This window comes from Panthera leo, chromosome A3 (genome assembly GCF_018350215.1).
Source record: "Panthera leo isolate Ple1 chromosome A3, P.leo_Ple1_pat1.1, whole genome shotgun sequence".
Lineage (NCBI taxonomy): Eukaryota > Metazoa > Chordata > Mammalia > Carnivora > Felidae > Panthera > Panthera leo.
In genome coordinates, this window is record NC_056681.1 from 133,037,191 (window position 1) to 133,050,161 (window position 12,971).

The 12,971-nt window shown below is 39.4% G+C and overlaps 1 protein-coding gene across 2 annotated transcripts in view; it reads right to left on the minus strand.

Moving 5' to 3' along the window:
- Positions 1-12,971, minus strand: part of CPSF3 (cleavage and polyadenylation specific factor 3) — a 39,096-nt gene that overhangs the window by 9,734 nt on the left and 16,391 nt on the right. For both annotated transcript variants that reach the window (XM_042933712.1, XM_042933713.1), the window contains exons 8-14: positions 12,672-12,847; positions 11,259-11,417; positions 10,212-10,358; positions 6,948-7,100; positions 3,494-3,602; positions 2,192-2,290; positions 720-814 (exon numbers count right to left, since the gene is read on the minus strand). In XM_042933712.1, the coding sequence (XP_042789646.1) occupies positions 720-814; positions 2,192-2,290; positions 3,494-3,602; positions 6,948-7,100; positions 10,212-10,358; positions 11,259-11,417; positions 12,672-12,847 (938 nt within the window). The remainder of the gene's footprint in view (positions 1-719; positions 815-2,191; positions 2,291-3,493; positions 3,603-6,947; positions 7,101-10,211; positions 10,359-11,258; positions 11,418-12,671; positions 12,848-12,971) is intronic.

Below are 12,971 nucleotides of genomic sequence, written 5' to 3' on the forward strand. Positions count from 1 at the left end.
CCCGAGTTGGCAGATCTTTTTTAGTTTTAAAAAATAATGTGTATGAACAAAATAGCGCACCATCTAGCTGGGAAATTTACATGCAATTCTCCCTGAGGCAGAGAATGAAACCAGGCACCTCCCTGGATCATTCAGTTCGAGGATTCACTCTACAAGTCCTTCTTTGAACCAGACAGAGGCCAAGCTATCAAAATCAACCATCAAATTAATTTGGTGTCTGGGTTCCAAATTCCCCTGTAGGAATTTAAAATTCTAATAGTAGAAACCACATTCAGTGGTTTCTAGCCTTTGTGTATTTGGGTCATTTTAATATTGCTTATTTGAATTTTCAAAATTCCACTGTCTTAAAAGTGTTCACATGACAAGTCTATTTTTTTCAATGTAACAATTTGATTTTTCTCTTGAGAATGTCGAATGTTCTGATGTAACTGAAGACATCCAGGGCCATCACAAAATTAGTTGAAACTTCTCATCTGAGAGACCTATACTCACTACACATGCTAAATATTAAGCCTTAATTTAATACTAGTTTTTATGTTACTAGAACTACATAGAAAATGCCCAGCGAGGTCATATTTAAAGCTGGTCTTGGAAAAAAAAAACATGCATGGATATATTTTCCAGTAATTTTTTTCTTAAGAACAAATTTTCTCTACAATTATATGTGAAGTCTTAAAACTTTTTTCCCCTCTTTGTTTAGGTAAATGATCTTATCTTACTTCTAATACCACCATTCCTGGTTCCTGTATTACAGTAATATTTTTGAATACTTTCAGAGCAGGTTTTTCTTGAATTTCTAATTCTTCCACATCACCTGAAAAAAGGAAGTAATATTAAGATGTATATAATTTTCTGATAATCTTCCAGAGGCATCATTATTCCTTTGTTTATAGAGATAGCTGAAATAAATCTGATTCACAATGAAAAAATTAATTACTCATTTGAATAGTGAGATTTCAAATAACTAAGTTTTATATTGATTGCTTACAGCAACTGAAAGATCTCAACATGTATTACAAAAATTCATATAATGAGGCAGGATTTACCTGGGACATGAAACATTTTATCAGTTGCAAACTTTGGTGATTGTTAAATATCTGTGTTTACATAAGAGATTTAGTCACTAGCGTCTTAATACTCCACTAGTATCTTAAAATCTGACATGAGACTAGTCAACTACTGCCAATAGTCACCTCTTCCTTCTGTCTTCATAAGCTTAATCATTCTTTAGGGAAATTCTATTGTCTAAGAGGAGGCTTTTCTGGTCCTCCCAGTCACCTCTTAATTAAGAATTAACTCAGACATATTTTATTAACTTTCTACGTTATGACCTGTAATTCTCATGTGAAGATGAAGCAAAAAAAGATTTTCTTTCTACTGATTTATTTTATAGTAATATTTTGCTATTTGAATAACGAAGAGCACATTAATAGAAAGTAATTTAAATTGTTCCCGCTTTGGGGTGCCTGGGTGGCTCAGTCTGTTGAGTGTCAGACTTTGGCTCAGGTCATCTCACAGCTTGTGGGTTTGAGCCCCGCACTGGGCTCTGTGCTGATAGCTCAGAGCCTGGATCCTGCTTCAGATTCTGTGTCTCCTTCTCTCTCTGCCCCTTCGCTACTTGTGCTGTCTCTCAAATATAATAAATAAACATTAAAAAACAATTATAGAAAAAAAATTAAAGTGTTCCCGCTTTTTAGAGGGCATCCACGCCTTTTAACTTAGTCATTGCCTCTCATTATGTTAATACATAAAAATCTAACTCAAATGATCTAATATGAAAACAGAATAGGTTTACTGTTTTATTGGCCTTTGGCCAGTGTTCGTTGTTCTTCTAAAACCTGCCGTATAGACTGGTACTGATGGAACCAGAAAACCTATTTTCACTGAACAAAGAAAAGAGATAGATAAAATTTAGAAGAGAAAACTAAAGTGGATTTTAAACATGAGCAGCAAAGGTTACTGATATTTTTAGAATTTTCAGTGGATCAAAGCTAAGAAGTATAATGCAATTAAAAAAAACTTAGGAGTATATTTTCAAAAATTTACCCAAAGGTGATAACATGTCCAAAGTGCACATAACATCTGTGCAATTCTGAGACAACAACCCAAATGGAACAGTCTCCTTTCCTGGGTATATACTTCTCTTACTCAAAAGCAGAAAACAATTAGGTGAATTTCAATAAATACCCACCTGTCAACTTCTGTAGCTGGTAATAGAGCAAATTAAAAGGACCAGTATACGGAATGGCTTGGGTCTGTTTCACAGTGCTCATGGCCAAGTCAGTATAATCTGAAGAGGAAATGAGAATAGATACACTTTAAGTAACAATACAGGTCGCAGAAAATAGAGCCTGTAAACACATACACGAGTAGAGAGAAATTAAAGCAAAGTAAAGGAGAACTTATTTTTGAGAAAGCTTAGAAGATGCTCCTTAATTGGTTCCTGCCCTACATTCCCCCCTTAACTCCCCACAGGCACCCCCCACTAGTTAGCTTCTGCTTCAGCCGTAAGAAAGCAGCCTCACTGCCCTCAAAAAACCAGGTCCCTGGAGATCTCCGAGCCAGGGCACCAGCTGTCCTCTGCTTTCTTCTGGGCCAGGCAACCCCGGCAATCCTTCACCACCTGCCACAAGGGCTACCTGGTTTGCAAAACTTGTTCCGACTTGTCTGGGTCCGTTCTCTCCTCACGCACTTACCATGCACCTCTCTGTCACTCGTCAGTGCTGGGACTAGCTCTTGACAAGGCTGCGCCTCTCCCCAGACAGCCTTCCAGGGGCTGGCACCATGCTCTGTAGCATACCTTTAGTCCTCCAACGCCTGGCACAGTGCCTGGCACAGAGTAAGATCCACTAACCGCTGGATAGAGAACAAGTTACACCCCACTGTGTGATGGGCTAGAAGCTGACAGCTGGCCCAGCTCAGATGAATCCCTAAACACTGCTATTTCTTCCTCCTTCATAAGGTGCTCATACTCTGTTATGGCTATCTGCATAAAACTGAGCACCGTTATTGCAGATAATAATACCATATTTACTGTGAAAGCAGTGATGGCTCAGCATTTACACAGGCACACGACATAAAGGCCCAGCAAGGAACGTACAACTATAGGTCACAAAGACCAAAATGCGTGTGTGTGTTGGGGGTGGGGTTGGGGGGGGCATTCAAGTTTACGTTAGAAAACAAAAGTACCAGGACTCCACTGTAAAAGGTGGAAAACAGGCTTGTAAAGGGTCAGCAGCAGCAGTCAACCTGTCTTAGAGGTCAACTTATGTTCCCAATTAAGAAAAAAGTTATTTTGCAAAGAATTCAAACATTTAAGTAGTTCAAGGAAGATTTTTTTTTTCCCCCGTAAAACTATGTGGATCATTAATTCATCAATTTCTATTTTATTATTTGGCTGCTACTTAAGATTTGGCCATTAGTATGAAAAGTTTTCACAGATTTTCTTTCAATATTAAAATAACTGATATTTGATGTTTAATAGTATACTTACTGGAGAGGTCACAAGGAGAAAGTATGTGATAATTAAAGTTTCTTTTAACAAGTATTCCTGAGACCCGCTGGCCTTGTTCTGGTTTTTTGTCTGCTAAAAAGCCCATGACCTATTATTAAAAAAAAAAACACAAAAAACTTGAAGAAAACAGAATCTTGGAAAATGCAATTATTTAGATATTCAATCACAATGATGACCATCTGACATGTGAACCATGAAAATGACATGAATTTTAACATGAAAAATAAAAAATGTTATATAGGTCTATGATGAGGACAGGAACAGAGCCACCAAGAGACCAAAGGCAAGAGTCACGGGGCAGATCTGGCAAGAAGAGCTAGGTTCAGTTCAGTTCCGATCAGCTCAGCAACCAAGTAAACGTATAGGTGCTGGGGCCTCCGAAAGCTGTCAACAGTTGTAATATGGTGGGAAGGCTGCAGGTGCAGGCCAGAAATGTACGTGCTCCTGCACGCTGGTTTAGGCCTCGTACACGGTGAGCTCCCTCATGCAAAGGTGCAAGGCTATACTAGGCTCAACACTAGCAGAGGAGGAGCATCTTTGGATAGAGAGGTCAATAGAGATAGGTGATATCTCATCAATAAAGATAAGATTTTGCCAATATCTGTCCATAAAGACAGGTGTTGAAGAACTCCTACGACCAAGGGGCAAGAATTTTTAAAAGAATGATTGCTCAAAAACTAACAAAACCAAACACCTTACAAGCATGAAACCCAACTTTCTTAAATGTGACTGGTCTTCGCTACTAATAAGTGAACCCAAAGAGGAAAAAGCCAGTGTATTTCATACTTGTTTCCTCTCATCAAGTAAGACAAAGAGCAGCCAGGCAGTGGTAACAGCGTTTGCTCTTATAACTGTATGAGGGGACAAAGCTCTACGTCAGATGATTTGTCAGGGTGACTTTTCCCTTAAGTGCTGGTGAGGTAATGAAAGCAGCACTGCCCCCAGGAGACCGATCTTAAACACAGGGATGGCCCAGATGCCGAGAAGCTGGGTGAGCTTGTCTGCCTGCGCACGAGCACCTCAGAGAGCAAGACCAAGAGAGCGAGGATTCCTCTGACTTCGCCCGCTGCGGCCGGCCGTGCCGAGCGCGTGGTTTCCAATGTGCTGATTTATTAACATACATACAACTGGCTGGCCTGACACGCGTACAAGGTGAATGGCTTTTCTGATAGTTCTCTGTGGATCTGCTTCCCTTCACCTACTTCTGAGTTTCTGTTTTGCATGGTTGAGGATGGCTGCCGTAAAAGACTTCACCGTAAGTAAAATGACTGCACTTAGGAGAAAAAAAACTAGAGCTAATGATTTTAAGTAACCACACCTATGGCTGAAATCACAGAACCACATTCTAATACAAAGCTATATTTGGTATATCAAAACCTGTACAAAGAAACAGGTATTGACAACAGTTTCTCTATGCATATACACAAGTTATATATAAGTGACATACATATCTATACTGTGTTCCCAGTTCTGTAGTTGAAACTTTTTAAAATGCTGCGTACTGTATTTCTTGAAGATTTATAATGCATAATGGCATAATAAAACTCTGAAAAGTCCAGCGGTAAAGAAAACAGCTTATTTTTGTTCAACTCCACTTCTCCTAAATAGTCTGACTATAAAACCTCTCCTCCCTCCCTCTCAACCAGCAGAGTCTGGGAAATCAGCTCTCAGATTGCCAACTGAATACATTTTCCTATAGGTATAAGATTGCTTCCATTAAAAAGTTTTGTGAACAGGAGTCAATACAACCCTCTGTTCTTCTCTGGCAACAAAAGCCTCACGTCCTAACTTTTTTCCCCCTCAAACTCAACTGCAAGGAAGGATATTCCTCAATTAGTCTTCTTATATCTGGCTCATTATATATTAAAAGAATTGCTGTAAATTTGCTCATTAAAACATGTCTGATATTTAAAACCAGATAAATCATTAAAAAGTTTCCCTTAGAAGTATCTTAAAAAAAATCTTAACAGAAGGGGTGCCTGGGTGGCTCAGTCGGTTAAACGTCCGACTTTGGCTCAGGTCATAATCTCACAGTTTGTGAGTTCAAGCCCCACATCGGGCTCTCTGCTGTCAGCACAGAATTGGCTTCAAATCCTCTGTCCCCCTCTTTCTCAGCCCCTCCCCTGCTCACACACACTCTTTCTCTCTCAAAAATAAATAAACATTTAAAAGAAAAAAAATCTTCACAGGAGGCACAAATGTGGATACCTTATAGTATCGCTCTGAAGTCTCAGGTAAGATTTTTAACGATTTTATTTATCTTTTTAAATGTTTATTTATTTTAAGAGACAGAGATAGAAGGTGAGCAGGGAGGGGCAGAAAGAGGGTAACAGAGAATCCCAAGCAGGCCCTGTGCTGTCAGTGCACAGCCTGACTCAGGGCTTGAACTCATGAACCATGAGATCATGACCTGAGCAGAAATCAGTAATTGAACGCTTAACTGAGTCACCCAGGCGCCCCTTTAACTATTTTTAAATTCTGAAAATACTATATTTCAACATCAAAAAAGGACAAATTTTTGTAAGTTCCATCATACCACATATGTTTAAAGACACAGACCTATCTATCTTTACATTCTCTGGGAGAAGGACCAGTAGACATTATACTGTATGAGATGTAGTAATAAAACAGTAATGAATTTCCTTCCTCAGATACAGGAATGAAAAGGAAGTGGAAATGTGGTTTAAAAAGCTATCAAACTCAACTGCATTAAGATCTAACGTACTTGAAAATTTTCTATGTGAAGAAATGAACTAGAAGAATCAGAAGAAGACCTAAAAGAGCATAAGGAAACAATTCCTTCAGTTCCCTTTTTTTAAATGCTTATTTGTTTTGAGAGAGAGAGAGTGAGCGAGTGAGCAAGGGGAGGGCCAGAGGGGAGAAAGAGGGAGAGAGAGAATCCCAAGCAGGCTCCAACCATCAGTGCGGAGCCCGACTCGGGGCTCAATCCCACGAAGTCATGACCTGAGCCCAAATCAAGAGTCGGACGCTCAAATGACTGAGCCACTCAGGCACCCCAAGATAAAATTCTTTTTTTAAAAAAAAATATATTTAATTTTATTTTTTTAAATGTTTATTTTTGAGAGAGAGAGACAGACAGACAGACAGACAGACACGGATTATGAGCAGGGGAGGGGCAGAGAGAGAGGGAGTTACAGAATCTGAAGCAGGCTCCAAGCTCCAGGCTGTCAGCACAGAGCCCAAGGCGGGGCTTGAACTCATAAACCATGAGATCACGACCTGAGTTGAAATCAGACGCTTAACCAACTGAGCCACCCAGGTGACCCCAGGAGAAAATTCTTATAGTATACTAAGTAAACAGAAATCATCATTAAGCACATTATCTTGCTTTGATTAAAAGAAGGCTGTATTTTTAAGTATACATTTCCCTTTAGAAAAGACCTGGGTAAGATTAGAAACCACAACCTTTTACCTTGGCTAGCTTTTCTCCTCTGAAATTCAAGGTCACAGCTTCTGTATTCCGAGGATTATGAACCTCTATGTGAACTTCATCGTTATCTTCATATTCTCGAATCAGGGCTGCTTTCAATCTGGCCATTTCATTTTGTTCTCCATGGACTAAAATCTACACAGAATGAATTTTCAGAGAGCACAGGGAAACACTCTTAGTGTGGGTTAATGATGGCCCCTATCTGACTTAAATATTGAAACACATATACTCGAAATTATTAAGCTGAACTACTTTGAAGGATCTCCAGTCAATCAAACTTGTATAGGTATTTTCATTCTGTTTGGCCTTAAAAATCCTGAAGTGGAACTATTTTAAGAGAGAGTAAAGAAACTTCAACTTCAGTTTTTTGCCACTAACAAGGCATACAACTTGGTGGATGTGGACTTTTTCTAGACTTCCGTACTCAACTGCAAAGGGCTGGACCACGTGACTTCTGTAAACTCCACAGCCTCTACCAGCTTTAGATACATGATTCCTGTATGAAACTATTGCCACTCCTACTAATGAAGAAAACACCCATAGTTTTCTTTACATTTCTTAATACAAGCCTGTTTTTTTTTTTTTTTAAGTTGACTTATTTTGAGAGAGAGAAAAAATCCCAAGCAGGCTCTGCGCTGTCAGCACAGAGCCCAACGCAGGGCTCCAACTCACAAACCAGGAGATCATGACCTGAACCGAAATCAAGAGTCGGACGTTTTACTGAGCCACCCAGGTACCCCATCTTAATACAAGGCTTTCTAAAGAAGCTTTTTATAGGAGATAACAAAGACCTTTGATATTTTCTTCTGTTTATTATAGTAATACCAAATAAAATATTTCAGAACCAAATGAAATTGTGTTTGAGGGGTATTGACGACAATTGCATCAGATACCAGTCTCTTCCTATTCACTTTTATAACCTATATTTTACAAGACAGATCATCCTTAATCTACAGATTGCTGCCTGGGCTAACAGAAGCCAACCCGGCCTCACTACTAGACCTAGCAAAGAGTCCAGGCTTCGAGGCCTGGCTGCTTAAACACAACGCCCGGCTCTTCGAACACTTACTAGGCTCCGTAAACTTGAGCAAGTTAATGTAACATCTCGGTTTTCTCATCTATAACCAGTTGTTGGTTGTAAGGAGTAAGCAAGTTGATACACGTAAAACATGAGTACAGGGGTGCCGGGGTGGCTCGGTTGGTAGAGCACGCACTCTTGATCTCAGGGTTGAGAGTTCAAGCCCCACGCTGGGCCAGAGATTACTTCGAACATGAGTACAGTACCTGGCACGTGGTAAATAATAACTGATAGCTGTTGCTCATTATTACTACTAACACTATTGTTACATTATCATGTAGACATACTTTTGCTGACCTGGTTACTGAAGGAAGGTAAGCATCGAGCTGAATCCAGGAATTTTAACTGTCAGCAGAGAGAGAGCCTGAAGAGCAATGAAATGGCCTGAGGATGAGGTGGTGACACCAGAGAGAAAGGGCAGTACAACACTCCCTCCCTGGCTTGAAAATGTGGGGGGAATATCCATAAACCACATACGCTAGGAAACACCTGTAAGGAGCCTGCGCTGTAGCTCAATTCGACCGTTCATGATGCTAAAAAGGAGAGGGATTTTTCCCCACCCGAGAATCTGCTTCCTAAGTAAGTACCAATGGGAAAATACCTGTGAGGACTGCCATGCTAGAAAGAACTCAAAAACGAACAAAAAAGCACATGAAGGGATGCTCAACATCATCAGTCGTTAGGAAGTGGAAATCAAAACCACAATGAGATACCGCTTCACACTTACTAGAATGACTATAATTAAACAAAGGCAACTAGCAAGTGTTGTCGTGGATATGGGGTAACCAGCATCCTTGTGCACTGCTGGGGGGAAAGTAAAATGGTGAGGCCACTACGGGAAGGGTTAGTGAGTCCTCAAAAAGTTAACAACACACGATCCAGTGATTACACTCTTTGGCATATGTGCAAAGGAACGGAAAACAGCGACTCAGATTCTTACAGGCCCACGTTCACTCTAGCGTTACGTGTTCATTGGCAGATGTGCAGGCAAAATGTGGGACCTACACACCACGGACTGTTATTTTCATCCACACAGAGGAATGAAGTTCTGATACATGTTACGATAACAGATGAACCTTGGACATATTATATATATTTTATATGAGTTCACGGACACGAAATATCTAGAATAGGCAAATTTACGGAAGTTAATTAGAGGTTACCTGGGGCTGGGGAGGAGGAAATGGAAAATTTTTGCTTAACAGGTACAATTTCTTTTTGGGGTGATGAAAAAGTTTTAGAAATAGATAGTGGTGATGGCTGTACAATACTGTGAATGTAATTAATGCCACTGAATTGTACACTTAAAAAATGGTTAAAATTACAAGTTTTATGTTATATATATTTTGCCACGATAAAAAAAAAAAAAAAAAACTTAAGGAAAAAAATTAGCAGAAGGCTATTTCCTCTAACTACTTGCAAATACATTCAGAAAGGGCACTTCATCTGTTTCCCAGACACATATTCCCTGAGTGTTCTGTTGATTAAAAATACATGTTTTTTTTAGCTTTTCCCTCTTATCCCCTCCCTAGTCCCACCAAAATATAATTGTTATTTTCATAATTACATGAAACTTAAAAATATAAACAAAGCACATCAGTAAGGAGCTATGTAATACATTTCGTATCTATTTGGATCTTTAATTTCTACCATTACATGACTTGTCTTTCCCTTCTTTCCATCTTATTAAGCATTTACTACATGCCAGGCACCATTTTAGATGCTTTAGATATATATGTTCTCTCACTCCTTCCTCACAATAACCTTATGAGGCATTGTTATCCCTATTTACAAATGGGGTACAGAGAGGATAAGTAATTTGCCCAGGGTTACACAGCAAGTAAGGGATAGAACGGGGATTCAAAACCAGCATACTGCAAAGCCTGTGCTCTTAAGTTACTGGGGAGGCAATAGAAAGGGACAGAAAGAGCACTGGGTCTGGATCTGGTGGATCTGATAAGTGACCTCAGGTAAGTGGAGAAAATTACAGTGCACAGCTTGCCTAACTCAAAGGGGAGCTGTAGAGGTCAGATCCAAGTACAAGCAAAAGTGCTCTGTTGAAAGGCTACCTTAGTGACAAGCGGTGTTTGACTTGAAAACCAGCTGCTACAGTTTCTTGGGTATGTTTCTTTCCCCTTTAATGTTAGAAATCAAATTCATAGACTAACCACATGAGGCGGTTTCAAAGCACGGATAAATTCACTGGTTTGTTGGTAATCTGTGTGAGCAGAGAAAGAAATGTAATCAACAGACATTTTCAGTGGTAACTTCTGTCCAGACATGGTAGTGATTTCTTCTGGTTCAGACATGATATGCTGTTAAAAAGAAAGAAAAATTAAAAAAAGCAAAACAAATAAACTACCCAATCAGAAAAGAAAAGGGACATTTTCTATTTTTTAACGCAGCCATAAACTCTTACATTAAATTTAGGACCTTTAGCACAAAAAATCATTCTAATAGTGACTTAGTAAATATCAAATACTTATTTTCTTGAGCAAGCAAATATTTAATCAGGAAAGCAGGCAGGTTAACTAAATTTCAATGTATTTGAAATACTGGAAGTGACAATTGTTAACTTGTACAATTGTACAACACAAGCCAAACTTGTATTCCCAACTATTCTCTTGCCTGGTAAAGCCGCTTTTCAAACAGATGTGCTTCTATTCTGGAAGTCAATTTTATTTTATTTTTTAAACATTTATTCTGAGAGAAAGAATCTCAAGCAGGCTCGTGCCATCAGCACAGATGGATGCGGGACTCGAACTCATGAACTGTGAGATCATGACCTGAGCCAAAACCAAGAGTTGGACATTCAATCCACTGAGTCACCCAGGTGCCCTGGGAATCACAACGTATTTTAAGGAATAAGACAAGTTATATAGATAACAGGGGTAAGAGAATGTGATGCTTGGATGTTCAGAAACTGTTTCTAAAGTTCTGCACGTACTTCCCACAATGTGTACATCCCGAAGAGCTAACATCAACCACTCTGCATCATTAGGAAGAAGGGCAATCAACCCAAACACCTTCTACGGCTTTTCAAGAGAATACATATTAGTAAACTTCTTCAGTGAATGAGGGTATTCATGTTTTTGTTGGTCTCAACTAGGTTCCTTTCCATACTTTTTACTGCAACAAGATTAAGTGCCTCTCAGACTTTAACGTGCCACCTTGGCAATTCTGATTAGGAATGACACAGTGGTCTCATAGCTGACCTTGGCAAGTGTCCCTTCTACACAGTACCCTGCTATAATGACGCCGTTCCTCTTATCCGTGCACCAGCTTTCAAAGAGCTCTCTGGATAAGCCACTCTGCATCATGCCCGGGGAGGCCATGACGACACTGGGACCAATGTCATCAAAATGATCCATGCTCTAAGAGAGAAAAAGGAATGGTAAAAGCGTGCTAAGCACCAGGGTTTGGCAAGGCTGTCCTTATTTTTAAAGAATAACGAAAAGGTAGGTGAAAAGATTGATCACACTACTGTAAGGACCTCGGAGACGAGCAAACATTTTAAGTCTAATTTCTCAGTTCCTGAACAACTGAAGCTAGGAATGAAAGGAAAACAAAGTGATAAGAAGCAGTTAGTTCACACTGTCCTTCTAAACCTTCTACTGGTAGTTAATGGGCTATTATAGGACCATTTTCATTGCTTAGTGGGCAGGCAGGAAAAAAGTAAGAGTCAAATGGCTTTCTATCTGCCCAAGAGAGAATTCCAAAAGAACTTTCCCACTCACAATGGCTTTGCATACTTCACAAATATTTTGAGCTGGCCTAAAAAAATCTAACCAAAAAGTTTAACATTGTTTCCAGGGAAAACTTGGCTCTAGTTCTTAAGCAATTAACTTAAAAAATAATACTTTATGGACAGAGCCCACAACTGGAAGATGACTTCTAGCACTTGAATTATTTGGGGCATTATTTTATTAAGAGTATAGCATTAACTTTAATAAAACAACATATATATTTAAAAAAAATTTTTTTTACATTTATTTATTTTTTGAGAGACATGGAGAGACAGAGCACAAGTTGGGGAGGGGCAGAGAGAGAAGGAGACACAGAACCGAAGCAGGTTCCAGGCTCCAAGCTGTCAGCACAGAGCCTGATGTGGGGCTCGAACTCACAAACCATGAGATCATGACCTGAGCCGAAGTTGGACGCTTAACCAACTGAGTCACCCAGGCACCCCAATAAAACAATACATTTTTAAAACAACATTTTTTTAACTAAAGAAAATCAGCTTTTATTGAATGCTCTAGAAAAGTAAACATATGAAAATGTTCATACATGGAATTTGCAGTGCAAATCAAAAAGACGACTAGGTTTGAGGAAGGACAGAAAAACGTTAAGACATAACATAAGATATTTTTCTCATCAAGACTTTCTGTTTCTATGGCAGGGAGACTAACTTATTCAGCAATAGTAAATACTGAGAACCAATGGAGACTTGGAATGACTGGCAAGATTTAAGCAGAGGAGAATGCCAGTTGCTAAATTTTTGTTTTCCTGCAGGAAAATGGTGCCTGCTACAGAAAAGGCGAGACCTCAGCCAAAAGGACTCGGCCCCGGAATCAATGTGCTATCGACTTCTCTGTGTTTACCGGTCCTTCCTCTTCCTCAGCACTCACCTTGAGGTTACTGATGTGCTTGAACACAAAGGGATTGTTGATGTTGATCTGTTTGCGGATTTTGTCGTTCATGGCATTTACGTACGTCTGGTACACTGCCATGCACTTCTTGGCCAAAGACGACGCGTAGTATATGGGAATATCATGGAGTTCTGGGTGATTCTGCCAGTACTCATCTAGAGAGATTTCATCAGAAGCAAATTTCATTTTGTTATGTGGGATAAATAGTTCAAATAATAAGTGATACATGTAATTAAAGAAATTCAGACATCCAAGAAATAAATCAAAACGTTTAAATAT